This window comes from Pelobates fuscus, chromosome 6, assembly GCF_036172605.1.
Source record: "Pelobates fuscus isolate aPelFus1 chromosome 6, aPelFus1.pri, whole genome shotgun sequence".
Classification (NCBI taxonomy): domain Eukaryota; kingdom Metazoa; phylum Chordata; class Amphibia; order Anura; family Pelobatidae; genus Pelobates; species Pelobates fuscus.
In genome coordinates this window covers 201516886-201541551 of record NC_086322.1, presented here as the reverse complement: position 1 = coordinate 201541551, position 24666 = coordinate 201516886, and the positions used below count along the sequence as shown (strand labels likewise).

The 24666-nt window shown below is 41.2% G+C and overlaps 1 protein-coding gene across 4 annotated transcripts in view; it reads left to right on the top strand.

Moving 5' to 3' along the window:
* Positions 1-8037: 8037 nt before the first annotated feature.
* The window catches only part of USO1 (USO1 vesicle transport factor), a 68431-nt gene continuing 51802 nt past the window's right edge, over positions 8038-24666 (top strand). For 3 of the 4 annotated variants that reach the window (XM_063458656.1, XM_063458655.1, XM_063458654.1), the window contains exons 1-3: positions 8038-8342; positions 22128-22214; positions 23982-24046. In XM_063458656.1, coding sequence (XP_063314726.1) covers positions 8274-8342; positions 22128-22214; positions 23982-24046 — 221 coding nt within the window. In that variant the 5' untranslated portion in view covers positions 8038-8273. The remainder of the gene's footprint in view (positions 8343-22127; positions 22215-23981; positions 24047-24666) is intronic. The other variant, XM_063458657.1, reaches the window with a different exon arrangement.

The following is a 24666-nucleotide window of genomic DNA, read 5'->3' as shown; positions in this document are numbered from 1 at the left end:
GTGACTGTCTGCCTGTATGTGTGTGACTGTCTGCCTGTGTATGTGTGTGACTGTCTGCCTGTGTGTGTGTGACTGTCTGCCTGTGTGTGTGTGTGTGTGACTGACTGTCTGCCTGTGTGTGTTTGTGACTGCCTGTTTGTGTGTGTGTGTGTGTGAGTGACTGTCTGCCTGTGTGTGGGACTGCCTGTGTGTGTCTGTCTGCCTGTATGTGGTGACTTCCTGTGTGTGTGTGTAACTGCCTGTGTGTGTGTGTGTCAGCCTCTGTGTGTGTGTGGCTGTCTGCCTGTGTGTGTGTGACACTGTATATGTGGCTGTATGAACGTGACTGTCCATCTGTACCTGCGTGTTTTTGTAATTGTCTGCCTGTAACTGTGTGTGTGTGTCTGTCTGCAACTCTGTGTGTGTAATGAATATTTATTTTTAAATTATTGTTAATTTAATAAATCCCCTATACAATCACTACACTTCTATACACACACTATACATGGATGACAGATATTTCGCACAGGGCGCCTAAAGGCCTAAGGCCGTCCCTGGTCACGGCTCTCGGCGTGGTTGCACATAAACTAGGCAGCCACGCCGAGAGAATGGTTTCAAACTTACCTTGGTCGCAGCAGGCAGCTGCCCGGTCTCCCTCCATTCCAGTCCCCAATGGGTACGACGTTCTTAGGAACGCCGGCCGCTGTGGTTCAGGATTTTATAATAAACTTAACTTCGCCCACATTAAAGATGGCGCCAACGTGCGTGCGACGTCACGTCATAGACGTGCAGGCACGTTCTGGGGTCAGAGGCCAGTGGCAGCCAGTTACAGCCTAAAGAGGGTTATTTAAACCCAAATTACCCCTTTGCCAGTGCCCTGTCATAGTTTCCACTAGCTGGTTATGCAAGAGTGTGTTCCTGATTGTGTTTTTTCCAGTATTTGACTTTGGCTTTGTTTTGACTTCCCTGATTTCTGGTATCCTTGACTTCTGGCTTTCCTCATCGTTGCGTTTCATTCTGTGTCTCTGACCTTGTCGAGTATTTTGACTATTCTCTGGTACGTTAATTCCAGCCATTCTAAGGTCCGGTTAGACGTTATCTTTAGGTGTGATACAATTCTGCGCGCTGGATCAACTATAATCCTGATATTACGACATGGCCATAGATCCTGCAGATCTGTGTCAGAACATAGCAGTTTGCGAGAGAAAGCTAGAGGAAAATGATCATCGTATGGATCAATTTGCAGCATGAAGTTCCTCTGGCAGTTACACCCCCGCCTACTGTACCTACACCTATAGTGTATAAGGCACCTACTATCTCCACCCCAGCATTTGGCAGGGAATACTCAAGAATACTCAGATTGAATACCATTTTGAAGCCTCGCCTGGGTGCTTCCCCACAGAGCTAAAATTGGGTACTTAATGATCCAACTGAAAGGTAAAGCCTTAACTTGGGCCAATCCATTATGGGAGAGTGATAGGACAATTGCCCATAATTACCAAGAATTCCTTGCGGAATTCAAAATAACGTTCGAACCATTGGGAAGGGAGAACAACGCTTCCACTGCCCTAATGCATATCAAACAAGGGAACCGTTCTGTCTCAGATTATGCCATAGAATTCCGCACCTTGGCTTCTAAGGTAGACTGGACTAATAACGGATTAACCACTGCATTTGCAGAGGGATTATCCAAAGCTATCCTTGATGAAATTGCAGACAAAGAACTGCCAGTGAGGTTAAATAAATACATCACTTAGGAACAGGGAGATGACTAGAAAAAGAACCAGACGTATGAATATGTCACTAACACCTAGATTCGCCAATCCTGTTGTCCTTGGCCCTTCTGTAGTCTGAACCTGAACCTATGCAGTTAGGGGTTATGAGACTGTCAGATACAGAGAAAAAGTTTAGGAGAAAAGATGGCCTCTGCTTATAAAGTGGCAAGAAAGGACACATAAGAAATTCTTGTCCCATACGTCCGAAAAACTTACGCACCTAAGAACCCTTAGGGGACCGGCCTTAGGTGTGATGTATATGTCCCCTGGTACTCCCCAAAGTAGATTTCTCCTTAGTGTTGCTGTTCAATAATATGAGATAAGTTTCACGTGTAACGCCCTGATTGACTCAGGCGCTTAAGAAAACTTTATCGATATACAATTTGCCAGTAATCACTTCCTACCCATCAAGGGGAGAGCATCACCCCTGGCCGTAGAGGCCATTGATGGGAGACCACTCGCTCAGCCTTTAACCCCTTCCCAACCAGGGACGTATCAGGTACATCCGACAAAAAAACAGTCCTTAAGGACCGTGGACGTACCTGATACGTTTTCAGCTAATTTGAGGGCTGGAAGCAATCATGATCACTTCCAATCGCTCTGATGGTATTGCAGCGATGCCTCGAGGCATCATGCAATATCTCTCCTTACTGCCGGAGCGATCACTTCCCTGCCAGGTGCTCAGATACATCATCACTAGATGCAGTGTCTGCTGCTAGAGATGTATCTAGTTATGATGTATCTGTGGCTGCTAGTCCCCCTGTCGGAAGGAGATGTGCTGCTCCAGCTGGCAGTACTGCTGAGGAGTGGGCAGTGCCTCATCGCCAGAGGCCAGATATCCCACCCTTTACTGCAACTCCTGGCATCAATGTGGATGTCGCAGGATGTAGCCCTCAACAGTTTATGGAGTTGTTCCTGAGCGATGATGTATTGGGGAACATTGTCGCCCAAACTAATTTATATTTCCATCAGTTCCTTGCTTCTAAGCCTGAGTCTTTTTTGGCAAAGCAGCAATGGGCACCCATCGATGTGCCAGAATTTAAAACATTTCTGGGCATTGACTATGCTGATGGGCATCATAAAGAAGCCCTTAATCCACTTCTAATGGAGCAGTATCCCCATCTGCTCTACCCCAATTTACTCACATTGTATGTCGAGGAAGAGGTATGAAATGATTCTGCATTTCAAACACTTCAGCGACAGCCTGTTGTCATGTACTCATCCGCACCTAAAAATTTGGTTAATGGCATTTACCGTCCTGACAGGAAAAGTTGTGCCAAGCAGCATTACCATCCTGACAGGAAAAGTTGTGCCGAGCAGTAAACTTGGCATACATTGGTGATGCTAAAAGGCTTAGACAAGTTAGATGGTTGTTGTTCTTGCCACGCTTTAACTTTATTATCACGTACAGATCAGGTCCTAAGAACGTTAAGGCTGAAGCCCTATCTAGGCAATTTGACCTAGAGGCAGAACAAGAGACCTCTCCCATTATACCACCTGAATGTATCATTTCCTCCATGGTTCTTTCCTTGTCTTCTCCTCTCCTTTGTGCTATAATGGCAGCCCAGACCCAAGCACCTACTGATAAAACCTCGAGAGAGGTTGTTTATTCCGTTACTGGAAAGAAAGGAGGTACTAAGAGTGTTTCACAATAATGTGACAGCTGGACATTCAGGCCTTAATAAAACAATGTCCCCTGTCTCTAGATCCTTATGGTGGCCATCTTGTAGAAAGGACATCAGAGAGTATGTGGAGGTGTGTACTATTTGTGTGGTTTCTAAGGCTCCCCATAAACTACCCTGTGGGTTACTGCAACCGCTCCCTATACCCAGTGCCCCATGGTCTCACTTGTCTATGGACTTTATTGTGGAACTCCCAAATTCTAAAGGCTATAACACAATCCTAATGATTGTTGACGCTTTTCTAAAATGGCACACTTTGCTGCGCTCAAAAAGTTTTTCTGGTATTTGACTTTGGCTTTGTTTTGACTTCCCTGATTTCTGGTATCCTTAACTTCTGGCTTTCCTCATCGTTGCGTCTCATTCTGTGTCCCTGACCTCGGCAAGTATTTTGACTATTCTCTGGTACGTTAAGTCCGGCCATTCTAAGGTCCGGTTAGACGTTATCCTTAATCTTTAGCTGTGATACAATTCTGCATGCTGGATCAACTATAATCCTGACACTTTTATAGTGTGACATGTATGAATTTCAATGAGTTCCAGAGCAATCTTTGTATGTAGTGTAAAAATATGTACCTGTATCCTTCACTATTTCAGTAGGACTTTAGCATTAGCAAGTTCAAAAAGATACCTACCTTCTTCCCAAGAGCTGGCTCATATATTTATACGCAAAATAGTCAGATTACATGGTATTCCTCTAAATATTGTGTCAGATAGGGGTTCCCAATTTGTGTCACAATTTTGGAGAGCATTTTCTAAACAGTTGGGTATAGAATTATTGTTTTCATCTTCATACCATCCTCAAACCAATGGTGCGGCTGAGTGAGCCAATCAATCGTTGGAACAATATTTGAGATTTTTTATTAATGGCACTTGGGAAAACTGGTCTGATTTGTTACCGTGGGCCGAATTCGCCAGAAATAATGCTACCCATGACTCACCTAGATGTCGTCATCCTACTGTCCTCCCTCCGGTGTTCTCTGATGCTGTTATTCCCACTCTGGATGACCGTCTCACATGAATTGGTGAGACTTGGACTAAGGTCCACACGGCTTTGGAAACAGCTACGGCTCGTTTCAAACTACAAGCTGATAAGAGACGGGGTGTCAACCCTGTTTACCAGGTGGGTGACCGGGTATGGCTCTCCACAAGGATTATTAAGTCCCTAGCATGAAGTTTGCACCCAGGTTTATTGATCCCTTTCCAATTATGCGTAGGATTTATCCTGTGTCTTTTTTCTCTGGCTCTCCCCGCCTCTCTGCTTATTCCTAATACCTTTCATGTATCCCTACTTAAGCCTCTTATCTGTAACAGGAGTACCACCCCTTCTGTCCCTCCCCCTCCTTTGGCTGTTTCTGGACTGGTTGAGTATGAAGTCTTCTCTAGAATCGACTCCAGGTTTTCTCGCGGGTCTCTGCAGTATTTGGTTGATTGGAAGGGTTATGGTCCTGATGATCGTTCTTGGGTTTCTGTTTCAGGCGTACATGCAGGACGCAAAATCCGTTCCTTCCATGCCAGGTTTCCCCTCAAGCATGGCCCTGCCCACCCAGTGGGTGGTCTTCAAGTGGGGGGTACTGTCACGGCTCTCCTGTCGGCGTGGCTGCACATTAACTAGGCAGCCACGCCGACATAAAGGTTTCAAACTTAAATAACAAGAAAAAGGAAACTCAAAAGGCTGGAAAGTGGGGGGGAGGAAAAGACACTCCCGTATCGCACTGCCGAGCCTCCAGAGTATAGAGGTCACCTGGACTGGTTAAAAGGGGGTAACCCTGGAAATTGTAGAAAAAAGGAAGAAAAAAACCCCAAAAGGGATGTCTTATATAAAGACCTGATCTGCTGATACCCCTGAGGACAGCGTGTGGTCACGCCGAAACGTACGTCGGGTTCTTCTGTGTTTTTAATACTCTTTGAGCACTTTGCTCTGAGCACCTTTTTCATTTATGGTTTTCTAGCATGTGTGTGTAACCTGGGGCTTCAGATGTTATGACAGCATTTAGATTAGAACACCCACGAAGGTGTTTTATAGTAGATAGGGTATTAGCATAGCACTACTGTTCGGTTGGGAGTGTGTGTTTCTCCCTTTCCTTGTTCTCTCCTACTGCTTTGTTACCTGAGTTATGTATGGGGGTACCTATTGCCTTCTATCCCCTCTCCGTTTTTTGTGAGGGTTCCTTTTGGCTATTAGGCTCTTGACTAGCCCTGTTCCTACCATACATATTTCTCCCTATATTATTCTGTCCATCACTGATAACCCAGGCTTTTAATAGATTTCAATAAAGGCTTTTTTATTTTGTGGCAACTACACTACTGTTGAGATTGGACTGGGTATTTACCCTCTGGGCGGTCTTTATATAAAACATCCCTTTTTGGGTTTTTTTCTTCCTTTTTTCTAAGGTTTCAAACTTACCTTGGTCGCAGCGGGCAGCTTCCCGGTCTCTCTCTGTTCCGGTCCCAGCGGGTGCGACGTTCTTTGGTACGCTGGCCGCTGCGGTTGAAGATTTTATAATAAACTAACCGTCTCCCACATTAAAGATTGCTCCAACGTGCGTGCGACATCACGTCACAGACGTGCACGCACATTTTGGGGTCAGAGACAGCCAATTACAGCCTAAGGAGGGTTATTTAAACCCATATTACCTTTTTGCCAGTGCCCTGTCGTAGTTTCCACTAGCTGGTTATGCGAGAGTGTGTTCCTGATCGTGTTTTTTTTCTGGTATTTGACTTTGGCTTTGTTTTGACTTCCCTGATTACTGGTATCCTTGACTTCTGGCTTTCCTCATCGTTGTGTCTCATTCTGTGTCCCTGACCTCGGCAAGTATTTTGACTATTCTCTGGTACGTTAAGTCCGGCCATTCTAATGTCCGGTTAGACGTTATCCTTAGTCTTTGTATCATATAGGTGTGATACAATTCTGCATGCTGGATCAACTATAATCCTGACACCTTTATAGTGAGACATGTATGAATATCAATGAGTTCCAGAGCAATCTTTGTATGTAGTGTAAATATATGTACCTGTATCCTTCACTATTTCAGTAGGACTTTAGCATTAGCAAGTTTAAGTGGCACCTGTACACTTGACTTTGGCACTGTGTGGCTCCCTTTATGTTATCTGGAGATGTCACTGTTGGCCGAAGAGAAACGGCAATGGACATTAAAGTATTTGTGCCTTCATGAGATAGGCTTGTGTCTGCGCACATCAGGAACAGACTGAACACAGTTCCCACTTCTCATAGATGTCTTTGGGGTTTTATTGATAACTTGGCACAGACTCTGGATTTATTATACATTGTATTCATCTTCCTTCTGCCTCACTCTGTGGATGAATTTCCTACAGTTAACCCCTTAAGGACGTGTGACATGTCATGATTCCCTTTTATTCCAGAAGTTTGGTCCTTAAGGGGTTAAATGGACACTCTAGGCACCAGAACCACTACAACTTAATGTAGTGGTCCAAGGGCAAAGAGCCTGCATTTGCAGGTTGCGTAGTGTAAACACTGCCTTCTCTGGTTGTAGCGTGGCAATTACCAAGAATGCAAACTAGCCCATTACTTTGCTATTGAGATGCATTGAATTGACAGAGATCATCAGTGTTGATAATCTCAACCAATGAAGGCATGCAGCACGCCAAGTAATAACGTATGTAAAATGCCTTTTTTATGGATACAGTCCCGATTTCATAGTCCTCTCTAACCATCCTGATTTAGCTCAATGGTGTTGCGCATTTAGCACATCTCAAGAGCCTTGGCAGTGCTTTCTCAAGGTGCTGCAAGCTAGAGGCTGGCCCCTTCTGTTGAAGGACACACACAGGATATATCCAATATGCAGAGTTGATTGAAGTAGAATGGAAATGTTTCGGCTGCTCACACAAGCCTTTGAGATGCTTGAGAAATCCTCGTGTGCATATATCCTGTGTGTGGACATCTGGTTTTCTTAATCTGCCCATTATGGGTGTCACCAGTGACAGAAGTAGCTTTACTGGTGACTCCACTTCTCAGGCCCACTTACCTGTCCCATTCTGCACACCTCCCAATGGTGGCAATTATGCCTAATGCTATAATGTTCCTTTAAATTCATTGTAGTACACTTGGTTTTCATTTTAGCAATTTCTCTTACACTCAGGAGACTGTGATGATTATTATTATTTCTAATTGATGCAATGTTTGCATGTGTATTGCGGTTTATACTTATCTTTTCCTATAGCTGTTTTTCTATTTAATTCTAAAATATGCAACTATAAAATAAAAATATTAAACCAATGGACACATCCCACCTGCTAGTTTAAAGAGAGCTCATGGCAGAGGCTGCAAATTCCTCGATATTTGTATTGTATGCAGGAATTTCAAATGTCTTCTTTGACTCATCAATACATAAATGTAGGTCAACTTCAGTCCTGAGTCCACCACACATAAAACGTGGCAGCACTCTTCATGCTCAGATGACCTGCTTGCAGGGGCCTTATTGCTCACCACAAAGCAACAGCAAGCCATTGTGTGGTCACGTGATGGAATGACCCCGCCCCGTTGATGGCAAGATTCTCAGTCTGACACGTCACCAGCACACGTCTCTCGCGCGCGCATGCGCAGGCGAAAGCGACCTTTTCCGGGTTGTGGGTTTTTTTCGGTACTCAGGGGCACACGTCATCACAGCTCTGCGCTGAATACAGTGCAAGGGCCCCGCCTCCTATCCTGCTTCACCTTTCACCCCCACCGCTCTCTCCTCCGCATCTGGGGCCTGCCACGAATCCATCTGAGCCCATTCCGTGCCCTGGCAAGCCACACACAGCCTGGCACCGCGCCCGGTAACCCGCATACAGAGGTCCAGCCCGCACAGAGCTCGCCATGAATTTCCTACGAGGAGTTATGGGAGGACAGCAGCCCTCAGGTCCCCAGCCATCAGGGTCCGAGACAGTGAGTGACAGCAAGCTGATAGCAGAGACCTGCATGACCCCCATGGGCAGCCTGCAGCTCTCCAGCTGCTATACACTGCCCTTACCATAGACACCAATCGCTGAGTGTCACTGGGAGGGTGCATGGCAGCAGCTGGAGAGTTAAAGGTTAACCATATTATTATTATTATTATTATTATTATTATTTATAAAGCACCAACAAATGCCATAGCGCTGTACAATAGGTGGACTAACAGACATGTATTTACAACAAGACGAGCTGGACGCACAGCGAGAGAGGGTGCGGAGGGTATATATGATGTTGCCAATCAATTGCTTCACTGACCTCTGAGTAATAAAAATACTCTTAAATACTATGTTGCCAACCATGCGTTTGTGTATGTACTATATATATATATATGGTGTTGTATGTGGCATATAGCAAAAATGGGTGTCACGTATGTGTCTCTCTTTCCAATACATCATTCCAATTATGGGACATGTAACTCCTCTTATTAAAACACTAAACGTGCCAAAGCTGAAATACTGGATTTAATTAGAAAAGATGCAAATCGCACAATTGATGTTGTCTGTCATTGGACAATCTCAGACTATTTACGACAGAATGAGCATTCACGTGGAATGTAGTGAGTGTCATTCGTTCATAACCAGGCTTGAGCTCTATTCTATATATGCTGTTTGTATTAAAAGAAAAATAATCCAGGTTTTCATTTCAGTTGCATACAAACTGGGTGAATGATCAAACACTCCTCTGTATTATGTTTCTTAAGAAGAGACATGTGTAACTTATTTTAGATACTATACAGTACTCAGCAAATGTATATATTGTAGAATATTGAATGCATCCTATTTTAATGTGGAACTGTCAGTTCTTAGTATTTTTAGATGTAAATGTTAGAAACAAATACAGTGTTCCTTATAATTTTAGTTGTAGGGCCCTGCACTGTGTCCAAAAAAAAGTTATCTTTAAACAAGTTGAAATAAGATCCTGGAGCTTCCTCTTTTTACCTGGGTGACCAATGATTGTCCCTGGACCAATCCAATTCTTTTCATAGAGAAGCATTGGGTCATGCATGATGGACCATCTCCAGAATCTGCCAGCATTGTATTCATTGCTTTTCTATGAGAAGCTTTCGCTTGGATACACAAGTCAGAGCTCATGGCTAGGAAAATCCTTCTAGATGTCAGGAGGTGTTACCAATGGGGTTTATATAAGTGCCAATTTCTCTCAAAATCATCTCTTTAAAAATAACGAAAGAGAGGGCGCATGTTGTAAACGCAAAGAAACACTTTGGAGTAATCCTTTAAAGGGTTACTGCAATCAGCACATACTGAAACGTGACATTGGCACTCCAGAACTCTGTTCCTGTCTCTGATTAGATCCTCTTTTAAAGGGGATCATATTAGATACCAATGCCAATTCAGTGCATAATATACGGCTGTCATGAGCGCACACTGGCGACAGACGTGAAAATGTTCCCCTTGCAGGCAGAGATCCTGCAAGGGAAAGCTAACTCTCCCTTCCTACCCTCTTCCTATCCACTCCCTCCCTTCACCAGCTCAGATTGCTCGGAGCTGGCAAAATGCCTGTGATTGGACTGTGTGTGACCCCAGTGAGGCTGGAGGGGGTGTGAAAGATCATTCATTGGGTGCAACATTCCGTTGATTATAGTCCTTTTTTTTTTTTTTCTTTTTTTATAATTGTGATTGGTCTCCTAATCACAGATGTGAAGTTTATCATGTCTGTCCCTAGATGCCAAAATCAAAATATGCACAGAATTTTACATTAGGAAGCTCTAGAGTTCTGGGGTACAACTAGCTCCCAGCATACAATTAAACATAACTCTGTATGTGCAATATATCAAGCAAAAATAAGAAATATTTGCTGCACTAACAGTGAGCGTGACACATAGCCCTTTAAATTCATTTAAATACTACATCTGAGTGTACATGCTCTTAGCCATGGTAGCATTGAATATGGCACTGTCCCGCCCCTTCTTGATTGGTGCAGGGCTTTGTCAGCTGCCCAGCATTTATCAATTTGTGTAGGAGCTGTAGCATGAGAAGAAGATCTCCCTTATGTTGCAATCACACTGTGGTCACAGACTGTGTAAGCAGAGAAATTCCACTGCTGATGTCAGTGCAAATATCAACAGTGGCAATGCAGCTGAAGTGGGATTAGGGTATGTTTTAGGGATTAGATATTATAGATAGGATTATGGGTTGGTGTAAGGTTTGTATTAGGGGAAAATGTATACGTAACAGAATACAAACATGGGGTGTTTGCAGTGGTAGGAAATATGTGGCCTGTGAACTCACCCAAATAAATACCAGAAAATGAAATATTTTGATTTAAGTTTGTGATAAAATGGTTAAATGAAAAGTGTCAAAATGCTTCTGGTTAAACAGCCTGGGGATGTGCTTTCTACAAATATACACTTGTGGTTTTGGATTCTATGACTAGTTTTTGCTTTGAAACAAAATAATTCACTTCTTGCAAACTATGTTTTTATAAATGTTACAAATACATTGAAAATCTAGACATATAGGGCATTTAAAGGATCACTATAGTGTCAGGAAAACAAACTCGTTTCCCTGACACTATATAACACTTAGGTCCCCCACACCTTCAGGGTCCCCCTTCAGCCACTTACCTTTATCCAGCGCTGGGCTCTCTGTGTTGGTGACCTCTCCGCCCCTGCCGATGTCAGCTCCCGAGCGGAGCGCAATGCGCGGCAATAGCCGCTTACGCGTTCAAACAGTCCATAGGAAAGCATTTCTCAGTGCTTTCCTATGGACGTTCTGCACGCTGAATGCGATTTACGCATCAGGGCTTCATTAACCCTGCACTGTAAACATAGCAGTTTCTCTGAAACTGCTGTGTTTACATCTGAAGGGTTAAAACCTGGGGTACCTGGCACCCAGATCACTTCATTGAGCTGAAGTGGTCTGGGTGACTATAGTGTCCCTTTAAACAATCAAAACTAATTAGTGAATCTATTTTGAGTTTGTTTTCTTTAAGGTCACTTGGTTTGTAGAAATTATTCAATGTAAAACTGAGGCAAAGTTATTTATTATGTATACATATAAAATATCAAAAGCCCTATTTATCCTTTAAAATTAATTGAAATATGGGGGCGCACTTAAGCAGAAAGGAGGAAATTGTGGAAGAATGAATGCATGAAAGTGTAAAAAATCCTTGGTCACAAACGCATCACATCTCAAAATAGCCTTGGTCCTTGATGGGTTAAACTACATTGTTTTTTTCTGCAGTTCTTTTCATGTTGCCAGTTTTGGAGCTTGGTAGAATACAGATCTATAATTTGGCAGTCTGTTCTAAAAATGTCAGCTTTCAAAAAGTAGGTTTCATGGTACTTTTTTTTTTCCCCCACATGTTTTTGTGCCATTAGAGTGATGGCATAAGTTAGCCAATGCTGAATTTGTAAGTAATTAGGGCTTAGCGAAAGAAAAAATGTATTCCCAATGCTATATCATAGATAGCAAAGCTTCAGTGCTCCAGATGTGGACTACATCTCCTTTAATGCTCTTACAGTTGTGATGCTGACAAAGCATCAGGGGGGATGTAGTCCACATTGTTTGGAATAAGTTTCCTGTATCTGTGCTATAGAATTCTCCTCACTATTTAGGCACCCTTAAAGGGAAACTATAGTGCTAGGAATACACAACAGCGCAGAAGGGTTAAAAATCCTTATGTATCTTTATGAATCCAGTACCGATGCCCCTTGGCGCTGGGCCAGGCCCCGCTTCTGATCCTCCCCCAACGTCATGGACTTAATGCGCATGTGCGGCGCATTAGAACTACCCCATAGGAAAGTATTGAATCAATGCTTTCCTATGGCACTATAGCTGCAGTTGGATCTCCTCATTCAGAGAGTGAGGACATCAGCATCAGTTATGCAACCAAAAGTCACCCAACGACCCGGAAGCACCTCTGGTAGACAGCCACTAGAGATGGAGTTAACCCTGCAATTTAACAATAACTGCAATAATTACAATTGCAGGATTAAACTGACAGGACCACTGCACCCACACCACTTAAATGAGCTGAAGTGGTTTGGGTGCTTATATATAGTGTCCCATTATGCTTTTAAAAGGTAAGATTTTTTTACCTTATATTCCACGGCACGCTGGTCTTGCTGCAGCTACCCCGCCTCCTTGGTTAAGATTTCTAATCTTGATGATCTCAGCCAATTAAATGTATCCCAATAGGATATGGATGGACAACAAAGGTGGATGATAAAAGCATTCAAAGAGCAAGGGCTACCGTATCACAGAGATATGGATAGCTGTAAGGGACATGCATGTGTGGTGATGGATAGCAACATGGTTTCAAAGCTCAGTGCGAGTTGTGTAATGCAAAACAGGAAATGCACACACTTCTCCATCTTAAAACATTACCTTGGTGAATTGATTACCCCATACCTTTCGTGGAAATTAACTATGCATTAAATCACACTAAAGTTTTGTGGTGTAGTAATGTTCCATTGTGTGCTTTCTAATATGTTAATGCAAAACATTTAAATTCATATTTTGCACTTAATTATCGTGTATACAATTATCGTTTTTTGATTTAATGAAGGAATCAATATTATGCAATGTCAGAGTTAAAATTAAAGGGAAATTGTAGACACTGTAATTGCTCTTTCCATTGAAGTGGTTATAGTCTCTCTCTGGAGATTCCTTCCATTGAGCGTTTAAACAGTTTTAATGACAAATGAGATTCCCTTTCAGCCACTTCCCTCTGTGCTAATGAGAAAGCATTTGCCTGAGCAGCAGGCAGGGCAGCTGTGATGCCAGCTAATAGTTTTCAGTCTATTACAGCACTTATTGCAAGTATAAAATGATCTGGCTAGTCAGAAGTGTGTATTATTTGCCTCAGGCACACCCTCAGCATGGACTGGGCTGTGGATGGCCAGGAATCCATATTTTAATGTTAAAATGCTCAAAAATGTTAAAATGCTCAAAAATGTTAAAATGCTTTAATACTGAATGGGGAGGGACAGTACTATGGGACGCCAGGCAGTATAACCACTTCAATGGTTATGGTTACAATGTCCATTTAAGCACTCATGAACCTGACTATTCTGAATAAAATGTCTTAAAGAAATACTGCAAGCACTATAACCACTACAGTCTGCTATATTGGTTATGTTGCCCTGGCGCCCTATCAGAGCAAATAGTCAAACCGTTTAAGAACAGTTGGACAATTTTCCTTAGTCCCGGCTTGCTCCCCTGCTGCTGGAAATGCCTCCCACTGAGCTAAGCAAAGCAGGACAGGGACGTGCTCATTGGCACTCTAAATACCAAAACCACTACATCTTAATGTAGTGGTTCTAGTGCATACATGCTGCATTTTTTGTTATCTAATAAATATAAACATTACAGTTTCAGTGCCATCTTTCCCTATGAGAAGCATTGGGTTGGACAAAAGCCATCCATCCTGAAGACTTCACTGGAGGCAGCGTGGCTGCTCCATGCTCCTTTTTATATAGTGTTCCTATATATCCATCACATGTTGGGAGAACCCCTTGACAATACAGAATATGCTCTTGGTGGATCAAAAATAATTGGGACCTGAAGCCTGAGGTTTTTGAGAAGATTTAGTGCAGTCAATTTATCGCATATTACATTTTTTTAATTTTTATTTTAATAGTGTTGAAACGGCACATTTGCTGTCTTGTGGATCTGTAACAACATCACTACTGATTAGCAGCCATCTAAAACTATTCTGCTTATTAAAACAAAAACCATTCCCGCACAACTGTTGGTGATAAGAATAGGTAGAAGGTAATTTATAAGGTGCTGTTACTGCTGGCCAGCAGTTCCTACGTGATTAGCATAAAACGTAATAATGCAGGATGTGAGAGAATGTGATTTGAAGCTTCCCCATAAGATTGGCTGAGACTGACAAAGAGGCAGATCAGGGGCAGAGCCAGCATGATTCAAACACAGCCCTGGCCAATCAGCATCTCCTCATAGAGATGAATTGAATCAATCTCTATGAGGAAAGTTCAGTGTCTGCATGCAGAGGGAGGAGACACTGAATGATCAGATAAAGCTGTCTCAGCACTGTGGTATAAAAATAATTGAGAGACTTATAGTGTTCCTATAAGATGTAGTGGTTTTGGTGCGAAGAGTGTCACTTTACGAATCCAAAGACAATACTACAGGAAAATCATTCTACAAAGCACATCTTATAATTTAACATGGTATCTCTGCGGGATATTACAAAACTATTGTCATGTAGTAAAAACATTTTACTGTTCGAAATCTCGTGTTCCTGTAGTCTTTCCTTTCCTGTTCAAGTGTCACTGCTTGGAATGGATGAGAATTAAGGATTATTCTAGCTTTAGTGAACGAATAATCAAAATTTTATTAACGACAGGAGGCAAGATTCATAATCTTTCTTTACTGAACCTCCCAGCAGCAAAGAAACAGTTAACCGTGAGAATTTTTTTTTAACCAATCAGAGTGTACAACAATATCATATAGTGTCATCAAGCTCCTTCCAACTCCTCTTTCTTGCTGTAGCGGAGACTAGCAGAGCTCAACCATGTAAACAATATAACTTCATGAACAATGGACGAAACTGAAGGTCCTGTACTTGGTCTACTTTGTAAACAGAGAACTGATGAGCTGCAGGCTCCATGTTATAACGACCGTAGAAAGGTCTTCACACTAAAAAGAAACAGAGAATTCCGTGAAAGTATAGGTTCTCATACCAGAGAAAATCAAGTCTATTAAACACATATAGTGAATCTCAATCATTGGCATACTTCATAGTAAGCATTGGTGAGAGAATGATAAATTCCTGAATATAATACTAGAGTGTGTTACCTATGGCAGATGGTGCTGTAGCAGTACTTACCTTGTCCGGGGGCCGGCAGAGGTCCTCTATTCCCGCCGCGCGTTCCTGCACGCGCTCTTAAAGGGACAGTGGGAGCCGAAATGTAAAACTGTCTCCCATTGGCCCCTGTCATCCCACATTCCCCATACACTCACATTTTGGGGGCGTGGATATGACAGGGGCCAATCAAATTAAATACTAGGGTATTTATACTTACCTCTCCCTTAACTCCCTGCACTATCGTGGCTTCTGTTTCAGTTCCCTTTAGCGCTTGTATTGTTCAGTTGTGTTTTTCCGTGTTTGACCTTGGCTTTGTATTTGACTCAGTTTTTCTCTTTATCCCTGTTTTGTCTCGTTTGCCGGCTTAATGATTCCTGTGTACCAGACCTTGGCTAGTTCTTGTTTTCGCTGTCTCTTTGTTCCCTTGACCTCGGCTTGTTCCTTACTCTGTCACTTCTCTGTTATACGTCGAGTCCGGCCATTCTAAGGTCTGGTAAGACGTATCTGCTTTATATTGTCAATTGTTGGACTAAATCTTGCGTGTTGGGGTAAACTACCGTGACAGGTGCATAGGTTTAACGTTGGAACAGATATGTACGCAACTATCTAATAACTTGCCTTAAAAGGTGGGAATAAGAGATATAAAGGGAGGGAAAATATTTGCATCCTGTCGTTAATAAAATTTAGATTATTTGTTCACTAAAGCTAGAATAATCCCTAATTTTATGGCAAGACATGACGCTTCATATTTGCTGTTTTAATGCTCCTGTATGATAGAAGATGCAGCATGTGGCATAGGCTTGAAATAGAAAGTACGAAACGTGGATTCTCTGGACCAATCCGCAGAGATTAAAACAGGGAACTGCCTGCTCCAAAGGCAGAGGATGCGGCTGCTTCCCTGACTGAGTGTGCTCCAAAGGATGAGTCAATTCCAGTCTGGGTAATTGCAGAAAGGGTGCCAACTAGAGAGCCGCGGACTCTGGAAAATGGAGTCCGCAGTAAAAAATGAAGTTGTATGAATAAGGTGGGCTGCGGTCTAAACTGTAGCAAAAATCGCGGGAAACCCCCGTGAAAAAACCCGCTGGTCGTCTACCGACGTCCAGGTGGAGATTTTAAAGAGGCATTGTGGAAAACAAGATAAACATCAAATGGTAAACTGTTGTAATATATGTCAACAAGTATTACTGTATGGCAATATAATTGGAATAGACTCACCTTGGAGGCAAGCAGCAAAGAAAGAGGAGTTGGGAGGAGGTTGATGACACTACATGATATTGTTGTATACTCTGATTGGTTAAAAACATTTTTATATCACTTAACCGTTTCTTTGCTGCTGGGAGGTTCACTAAAGAAGGATTAAGAAAATATGAAGTCTTGCCATAAAATGTAATTGCTAATAATCCCGATGTGTTGGTTATGTTCCGTATTATTTCTTCAGTTGAACAGAAGTGGTAGTGGTTATTCTGTCTGGAAGATGAATCGCAGTATAAATTGTCAGGAGATTTTGATAAAGTCAGGAATAACCTCTTATCTAATCATAACAAGACCATCAGAAAGGTAAATATTTTCCTTGTGAATATAAGGTCTGCCAACATGATTACAAATAGTGTCATTTAATCATTACCTTAGTAGCCTAAATCCATAATTCTTGTATGCTTTTGGTAGTGTTTGAACAATTGTGCCTTTACCTATAAAAAGTTTTCAATTGAAGCTTCCTCATTACATGAGAAAAAAATACATAAAATGTCTATTGAACAGATGTATCCCCTTCATATGAGAAGAGCATTAGGAAATTATTTAGGCTCTTCAACAGTTGACATTTACTTGCGGCCTTAGAAAAACTGACAATTATGTGTAGCTTCTTATATCCTTCTCATTTTATTAAATTATAATCAGAAGAAAGAAGCATAATTATTAGTGCCACATACTCTCAAAATTATACAGAAAAAAAAAGAGTGAACTAATCTGTTCAGAGACAAGCTGGGGTTTGCACTAAAGTGAGAATTCAAAGTGAATTTCAGATTTAATGCCAAAATGGCCAAATTGGGAAAAAAATGCTCTGTCAGCTATACTTTCAGTTTGGCTACTCTGGCATTAAATTTGAAATTCACCTTGAATTCCCACTTTAGTGAATAACCCTTGTAACTACTGTGATGATCTGATTGGGAAGAAGCTATGACAGCTCATTATTTTAAATCTCATAAACACTATACTATGCAAAATGAACAGTTTTTCTTTGTTACTGTATTGGGGGTATATATATATATATATATATATATATAGTGTTTGTGTGTACAAGACAAGAACAATATTGTTTGAGAACAGATTTAAACATAAAATGCCTGTTTATTTCAACTCACATACACATTCTTCATAGAACTAAAACTAGTTTTCCTCCTTTTTCAATAGTCATAATAATTTTTTTTGGCTAAATGTTTGTAGAATGTTTTCACTGATGCTTCTGGTTTGTTGGGGTTGTATAGGGAAAATTACTGAGCCAAGGTTAAAGCTCCATAATCATTTATGCCTTATGTACACGTCATGATGCCAGATGTACCGCTGTACAGTTTGTACAGCGATCACGCGTAACCACAACTGCAAATACTTTCTAACATTAATTTAAAGCGTTACTCTTAGTATCATAACCAATACAGCCCACTGCATTGGTTGAGATGCCAGGAGTACCCTGCCCTCCTACGTGGGTCACGCAGGGCTGCCAAGAATCCTGCTGGTGATGTGCATCTATCTTTTGCAAAAGTTAGTTGCTGATCCCACTGGTCATTCATTGGCTGAGAGCGCCCGCCAAGCTATTTAAGCTAACAAATTCCAGCGCTGCAAACCGCTCATCTAAAAGTCTGGGGGCACTAAAATTGGCCCCAGCAGACAGAATTGATACCGGGGCACCCTGGTGTGAGCATAGATTTAACCCTGTACACACCAAATCTGCAGGGTGTTCAATGCCGCCCACTTTATGTAGGACTGCATAGAATACCCTAGCATCACTAAGGGGTTAGTTTATTCCTATGTGTTGCATTATCTCCACACAAAAAAAGGCAACCCACATTTTCTTGGAGTATCCCTTTAAGATATCAAAGGTTTGTCACTGATTCTATTACCACTGTAACACATATCTGTAAATTCTTTGGCTTGTTTGGTTGGTCTTCACCCTTTCCTTGGTATGCTTTGAAGTTTGTTAGCATAAGGGAAACATACACTAGTAGTGGTAGCCAGGGCTGAGTTATGTACAAAGCTCATCCAATTACGGTAGTAATATAATGTTTTAATCATGATAATAATCTTTGTTCTAGACAAAGAGGTGCATAGAATATACAGTTTAGACTCCCATGATCAAATAAAAACACAAAAAACAGTTTAGTAGATATAACCCCAAAGAACACATACATACATACATACATGCATTTATTTAAGTATGCATTTTCATTGAGGGTATATCTAAAAACATGAAAAGACAAAAGAGAGTATATACACTAAAGATAAGAAAACGTATTACTGGAAGTGATCCCAGGTGTACTCCACAGCCACCTAAGTAAATATGGTTATATATAGAAAAGTGGAACCCACCCAGAATACGTGAAATATAAAACAGAATAACCTGTTAGGTAGATATTCCGGTATATGTTTCTGTATAAATAAATCAAAAGGCTAACATAGCGTAAAAAATATATTAAATATTAGGTCTCAATATATGTGATATAGGTACACTCACAAACGAATGAGAAAAACGAGCCTTTCACCCACTCAGGGGTACTCTGACGAAAATGAGCAGTAGTCTTCCAACCAGATATGTGAATAAAGAATAAAAATATAGTGAAGCACGTATGTAAAAAAATATAACAAATTTATTGGTCGCACTTACACTTCAGTAGTAAAAAAGAGGCATATCTCCAAATAATTATGGACCTCCTGATGTTTGGAAATCCAGAGTTCCGTAGTAGGAGTCTTGGAGCAGTTATACAGTGGTAACAATACATAAAATAAACAGTATAAAAATAAAAGTCCACAGGGAATAAAATCCAACGCGTTTCGTCCTTTGTAGAATATTGGACTTCTTCAGTCCCTGAAGATTTTATTCCCTGTGGACTTTTATTTTTATACTGTTTATTTTATGTATTGTTACCACTGTATAACTGCTCCAAGACTCCTACTACGGAACTCTGGATTTCCAAACATCAGGAGGTCCATAATTATTTGGAGATATGCCTCTTTTTTACTACTGAAGTGTAAGTGCGACCAATAAATTTGTTATACTTTTTTACATACGTGCTTCACTATATTTTTATTCTTTATTCACATATCTGGTTGGAAGACTACTGCTCATTTTCGTCAGAGTACCCCTGAGTGGGTGAAAGGCTCGTTTTTCTCATTCGTTTGTGAGTGTACCTATATCACATATATTGAGACCTAATATTTAATATATTTTTTACGCTATGTTAGCTTTTTGATTTATTTATACAGAAACATATACCGGAATATCTACCTAACAGGTTATTCTGTTTTATATTTCACGTATTCTGGGTGGGTTCCACTTTTCTATATATAACCATATATCTAAAAACAGCTTGCAAAAAGCTGCAGATCTCTTGTCTAACCCCATCTTGCCCAGACTTTCAGTGTCTGACAAATCACAGACTTCCCAATGAACTTCAATGATAAGCCTTAGCAAGGCATGTGCTCTGAGCAATTGCTTGCCCGCTGAGTTTAGCTCCACTGAACTAAGCAACCAGGAATTAACAGGACCAATTGTCTGACAGCCAGATGGTGTAACAAGGTTAATTTATAAATGTGTCAAATTCTGTTGAAACCTGCACATTTTTTTTTTCTTCATCTTTTTGTAAAATGAAAAGAGAAAACACTTGTCACACACAGAGCACTTAAAGCGGCACTGTCACGGCCGCATTTGTTTTTTATTTAACCCCTCATGCTACTACACTACATCTCTAATTCCCCTCCTATTCAACCCCAAATGCCCCTAGGTCCCCCATATTACCTTTTTTAAAACTTTTATTTTGTGCCCGGACCTTGGTCCTGGGCGCCGACATCTTTGTGTGGGCAGATGAAGGCCCTGTAGGACACGTCATCTGCCCACACTAGATGGCGTTATGAAATTCCCGTGCATGCCCAGTTAAACACTTGGGCATTCGGACGGGAATTTTGTCTATTCACTCATTCGTCAAAGAGACGAATGAAAAGAAATTTCAAATGAATGAACGAAGACCTCTTTGTTCATTTGTTTATTTTTATTACATGGAGGGAGCTACCGACTCGCGGCTCCCTACTTGTAATACTGTATGTGAAAATAGAAGTCACTTTTTAGCTCCCCCCATGCCCCTGTCATTCTATGAGGGTCATAGGACCCTCATATTAGCACAAAGGAAATTAAAATCTCCTGAATGCCCCTATAGCTATGCTGCGAGTAGGGGCATGTCTACTAAACAAGAGCAGCCAGTGGCTGCTCACTGTTTTAAAAAAAAAAAAAAGCCCCCCACTCCCCGAATCAAATAAAGGGGGACCTAGCACAGGTCCCCATGGTGGGGCATCTTCTAAAATAATTAACAGGGGACCACCTGTGCCCCGCGAGTGGGGACTATTTAATTGAACGGGGACCTAGCGTCCCTACCCAAAAGTAACAAAGGGGGGGAGCCCTTGTCTCCTCCTGGCCCCCACCCATTGGCGGCGAACGGGTCCTAGCCCCTAGTCACCCCCCTCCCCAATAAAATTAAACCCTACCTACCCCCTCACCCTAAAAATAGTGAGGGAGGAACAAAAAACAAAATACCTGTAAATAAACAATAAAAAAATATTTATACTTCCCATTCTTATTTTTTCTTAAACCTTTTTTTTTTCAGCCGTGAAAAAGACCAAATAAAAAGCCATAATTCCCGTCGAACTTTGAAAAAAGAAAAAAAATAACAATCCTTCTACACCCAGCGAGGGCACCACGCAGACTGAGCTCTGCACGGTGGCGAAAGGCTTATAAAGCCTTCTCACGTCTTGCAATTTGATTTAGAGCGCTCTGATTGGTTGGTTTAGGCCAACCAATAAGATTGTACTGATAGGTAAATTTAAGCCTTGCCTAATTGGTAACTTGCAAGGCTCAAATTTACCCATGTGTTTTTTTTTGTTTTTTTTTACGTCTGTTTTTATTTTTTACTTTCAAAGTTCGACAGGAATTATGGCTTTTTATTTGGCCTTTTTGGGGGTTGAAAAAAGGTTTAAGAAAAAAGAAGACATCTAATGATAAGTATAATTTTTTTTATTTACAGGTATTTAGTTTTTTGTTCCCCCCTCACTATTTTTAGGATGAGTAGATAGGTAAAGTTTAATATTATTACGGAGAGGGGTGACTAGGGGCTTGGGGAACCCTTTTCAATTGTTGGTGGGGGGGAGGTCTACATCGCCAATGGATGAGGGTTGGGGGGGACAATGGGTTTCCCCCCCCTTTTGTTACTCTTGGCCCCCATCCATCGCTCATGAGCGGGGGGCCGTGGGGGGAGACCATAGGCCCCCCCATGTTACTTCGGGCCTCCACGTGCTGCTCATGGGTGGGGGCATGGTAAGTCCACCGTTCAGTTTAATAGCCCCCACTCGCGAGGCACCCTCCTCCTTCATTATTTACATAGGAGTGGGGCAGAAGAGAGATTTTAATCTCCCTTAATGACCAATACTAATTAAGCAGAGGTTGGAGAAATATCATCTGACATCATGTCGTCTCACTTATTTTAAGTATATTTTCCACATTGTATAAAATTTTTATATTAATTTTAAAAATGTAGTTCTGCAGGTAATTTAAATTCAGAAAGGACAAGCAGGTGAAATGATCAACTTATTTACAGAAGCACAGTACATCACAGTTTATTAATGTTTAGTTTGTATGCTTATTCTCTTATTTTCCTTCAGATCCAGAAACTCTGCGACAGAGTTGCTTCATCAACTTTACTTGATGATCGAAGAGATGCGGTCCGAGCTCTGAAATCTCTATCAAAGGTTTGTATTTTCCTGTATGCTCACTTTTGTATAGATTTTTCAAATACCAGTTTTACAACACTCTGCATCTTAACACAGACTCACCCTTTCTAAAATACCTTTCTTTCTGGTTACTGTACCTGCATATGTTATGTCATAACTCAATGTCACTTGACACTCAGCCAATAAAAGATGTCCAATAAGGACTAAATTACTACTGCTTAGAGGACCACTATAGTGTCAGGAAAACAAACTCGTTTTCTTGGCACTTTATAATCTTTAGGTCCGCCCTACCCTCAGGGTCCCCTCCCACTGGGCTGAAGGGGAGGAGTGGAGCCGAATGTGCATGTGCGGCCAGAGCCGTGTGCGTGTATTAAAAACGCCCATAGGAAAGCATTTCTCAATGCTTTCCTATGGACACTCTGTGTGCTCAATGCGATTTTCGTATTGAGTGTTGGGGAAGCGCCTCTAGCGGCTGTCAAGAAGACAGCCACTAGAGGCTGGATTAACCCTGCAATGTAAACGTAGCAGTTTCTCTGAAACTGCTATGTTTACAGCTGCAGGGTTAAAACCTGGGGGACTTTGCACCCAGACCACTTCATTGAGCTGACTATAGTGGTCCTTTAAAGGGATTCCATAGTATTAGGAATACAAATCTGTGCCCTCTGGTCCCTCCTCCCTTGCAGCCTCCCCACCTCTCCAGAGCACATAAAGGGGTAAAAAAAAACGTTGTTACTTACGTGATTCGAGCACATTAGACCTTCCCCATAAGAAAGCATCGAGTCAATGATTTCTTAGGGGTTTTTACATGCAGAGCATGAGGACGTCCAGCATCGTTTAACGGAGTCAAACTCGGATTCCAGAAAGTGCCTCTAGTGAATGTCTGGTAGACGGCCACTAGAGGCAGTTTTAGTCCTGCAATGTAGTCATTGCAGTTTCTCAAAAAATGCTATGTTTTACATTGCAGTACTAATGGGGACACTGCACCCAGACCACTTCAATGAGATGAAGTGGTCTAAGTGTCTTTAGTGTCCCGAATGGGAACTTCTGCTTTAGCTAAATCACAATAGACTGGGAAAGACTATGGGTTTGTCTGAGGGACATCGGTAAAGTTGGTATACTTTCTAACCATTAGATAGGAGCAAGAAATACCTGCCACCATAACCACTAGAGCACACTGTAGTAATTATAGTGCTTAGACTGCCCCATTAAAATCTTATTTTGAATTTTATGTTGCCAACCTTTCATATTAAATTATATAATGCGTTAATTCCAGAATTAGTACATAGATAACCTTATTATTATTTAAAATAAACAAAAACATTTTCATGACCTGTAAGAGTAAACATTAGACAACATGATCACAAAACATTAGCCAGCATTGTTGTAAGTGGAATCAGATGAGCCAGTGATCAATTACAATTGCAGAATTTATTTTTAACAATTCAAGTCCACATACAAGTGTAGGTGCATTTTATTTAAAACCAGTCGACTTTAAATCATAATTTCAGTCACTAGTCAACAAGACTGTATTTTAATCACTTATTTCTAAATGTGAAGACTCATCAAAGATGCAGTTGAGCAACTGCAATAATTACCAGACAGTCACTAGAGGAGCTTATGGGTCATTTTCTTGGTATCATGAGTGCAGAAATAGTATAAAGATCTGCCAATGTGAATTTTGGCAGTTTTGTCCTCTGTGTGTTTTGTTTGTTTTTCTCTTTATTGTGTTTTCCTTATTATGTTGGACATTAAATTAAGTTTATTTTATGTTTTTGTCAAATTTAGAAATATCGCCTTGAGGTGGGAACACAAGCGTTGGACATTCTTTTGAATGTCTTGCAGACTGACCGGTAAGTACAGACTGGCTGGTGTTTTACTTCTCAGCTTCAAAATTGTGAATTGACCATTAAATGCTTTTCATACACACGACTGTTTAAGGTGAACAATTTAAATTATATACCTAACAGTGAAACATGCATTATTAGTAAATAATGGCATGTATAAAAAAACTAGACCTTTTGTTTTGTAGTTAATTATGAAGCCTCTAGAAACCTCCCAATCGAACACACACACGCATTCATAACATTTTCAGGTTAATGTAAACTTTGATGAAAATTTGGCCCAAAAACTCAAGGGTAGTGGAGGTATTGAAAGTCGAAGACTACCAAGTGTGTCTAATCCTTGGATTTGGGAAGATTAGAAATAAATTTGCTAAACCTATAAATGCATCTATAAAATAAAAACCTGTCAATCAAAGAGATTTTGTAGAGAGTGTAAAACTAAACTTTATAAGTCATATTCTGACACGTGTCTGAGCATTTACTGTTCTACAGAAATAATTTAAAATGCTAGTTAATTTGCTGAGCTGGAATGCTCAAAGAATCTTTGTAGATATCAGGTGTTCTGCAAATAGTAGCCTCCCTCTTTGGAAGGAACAACAATTGTACAAAAACTGCTCTTGGAACAATGA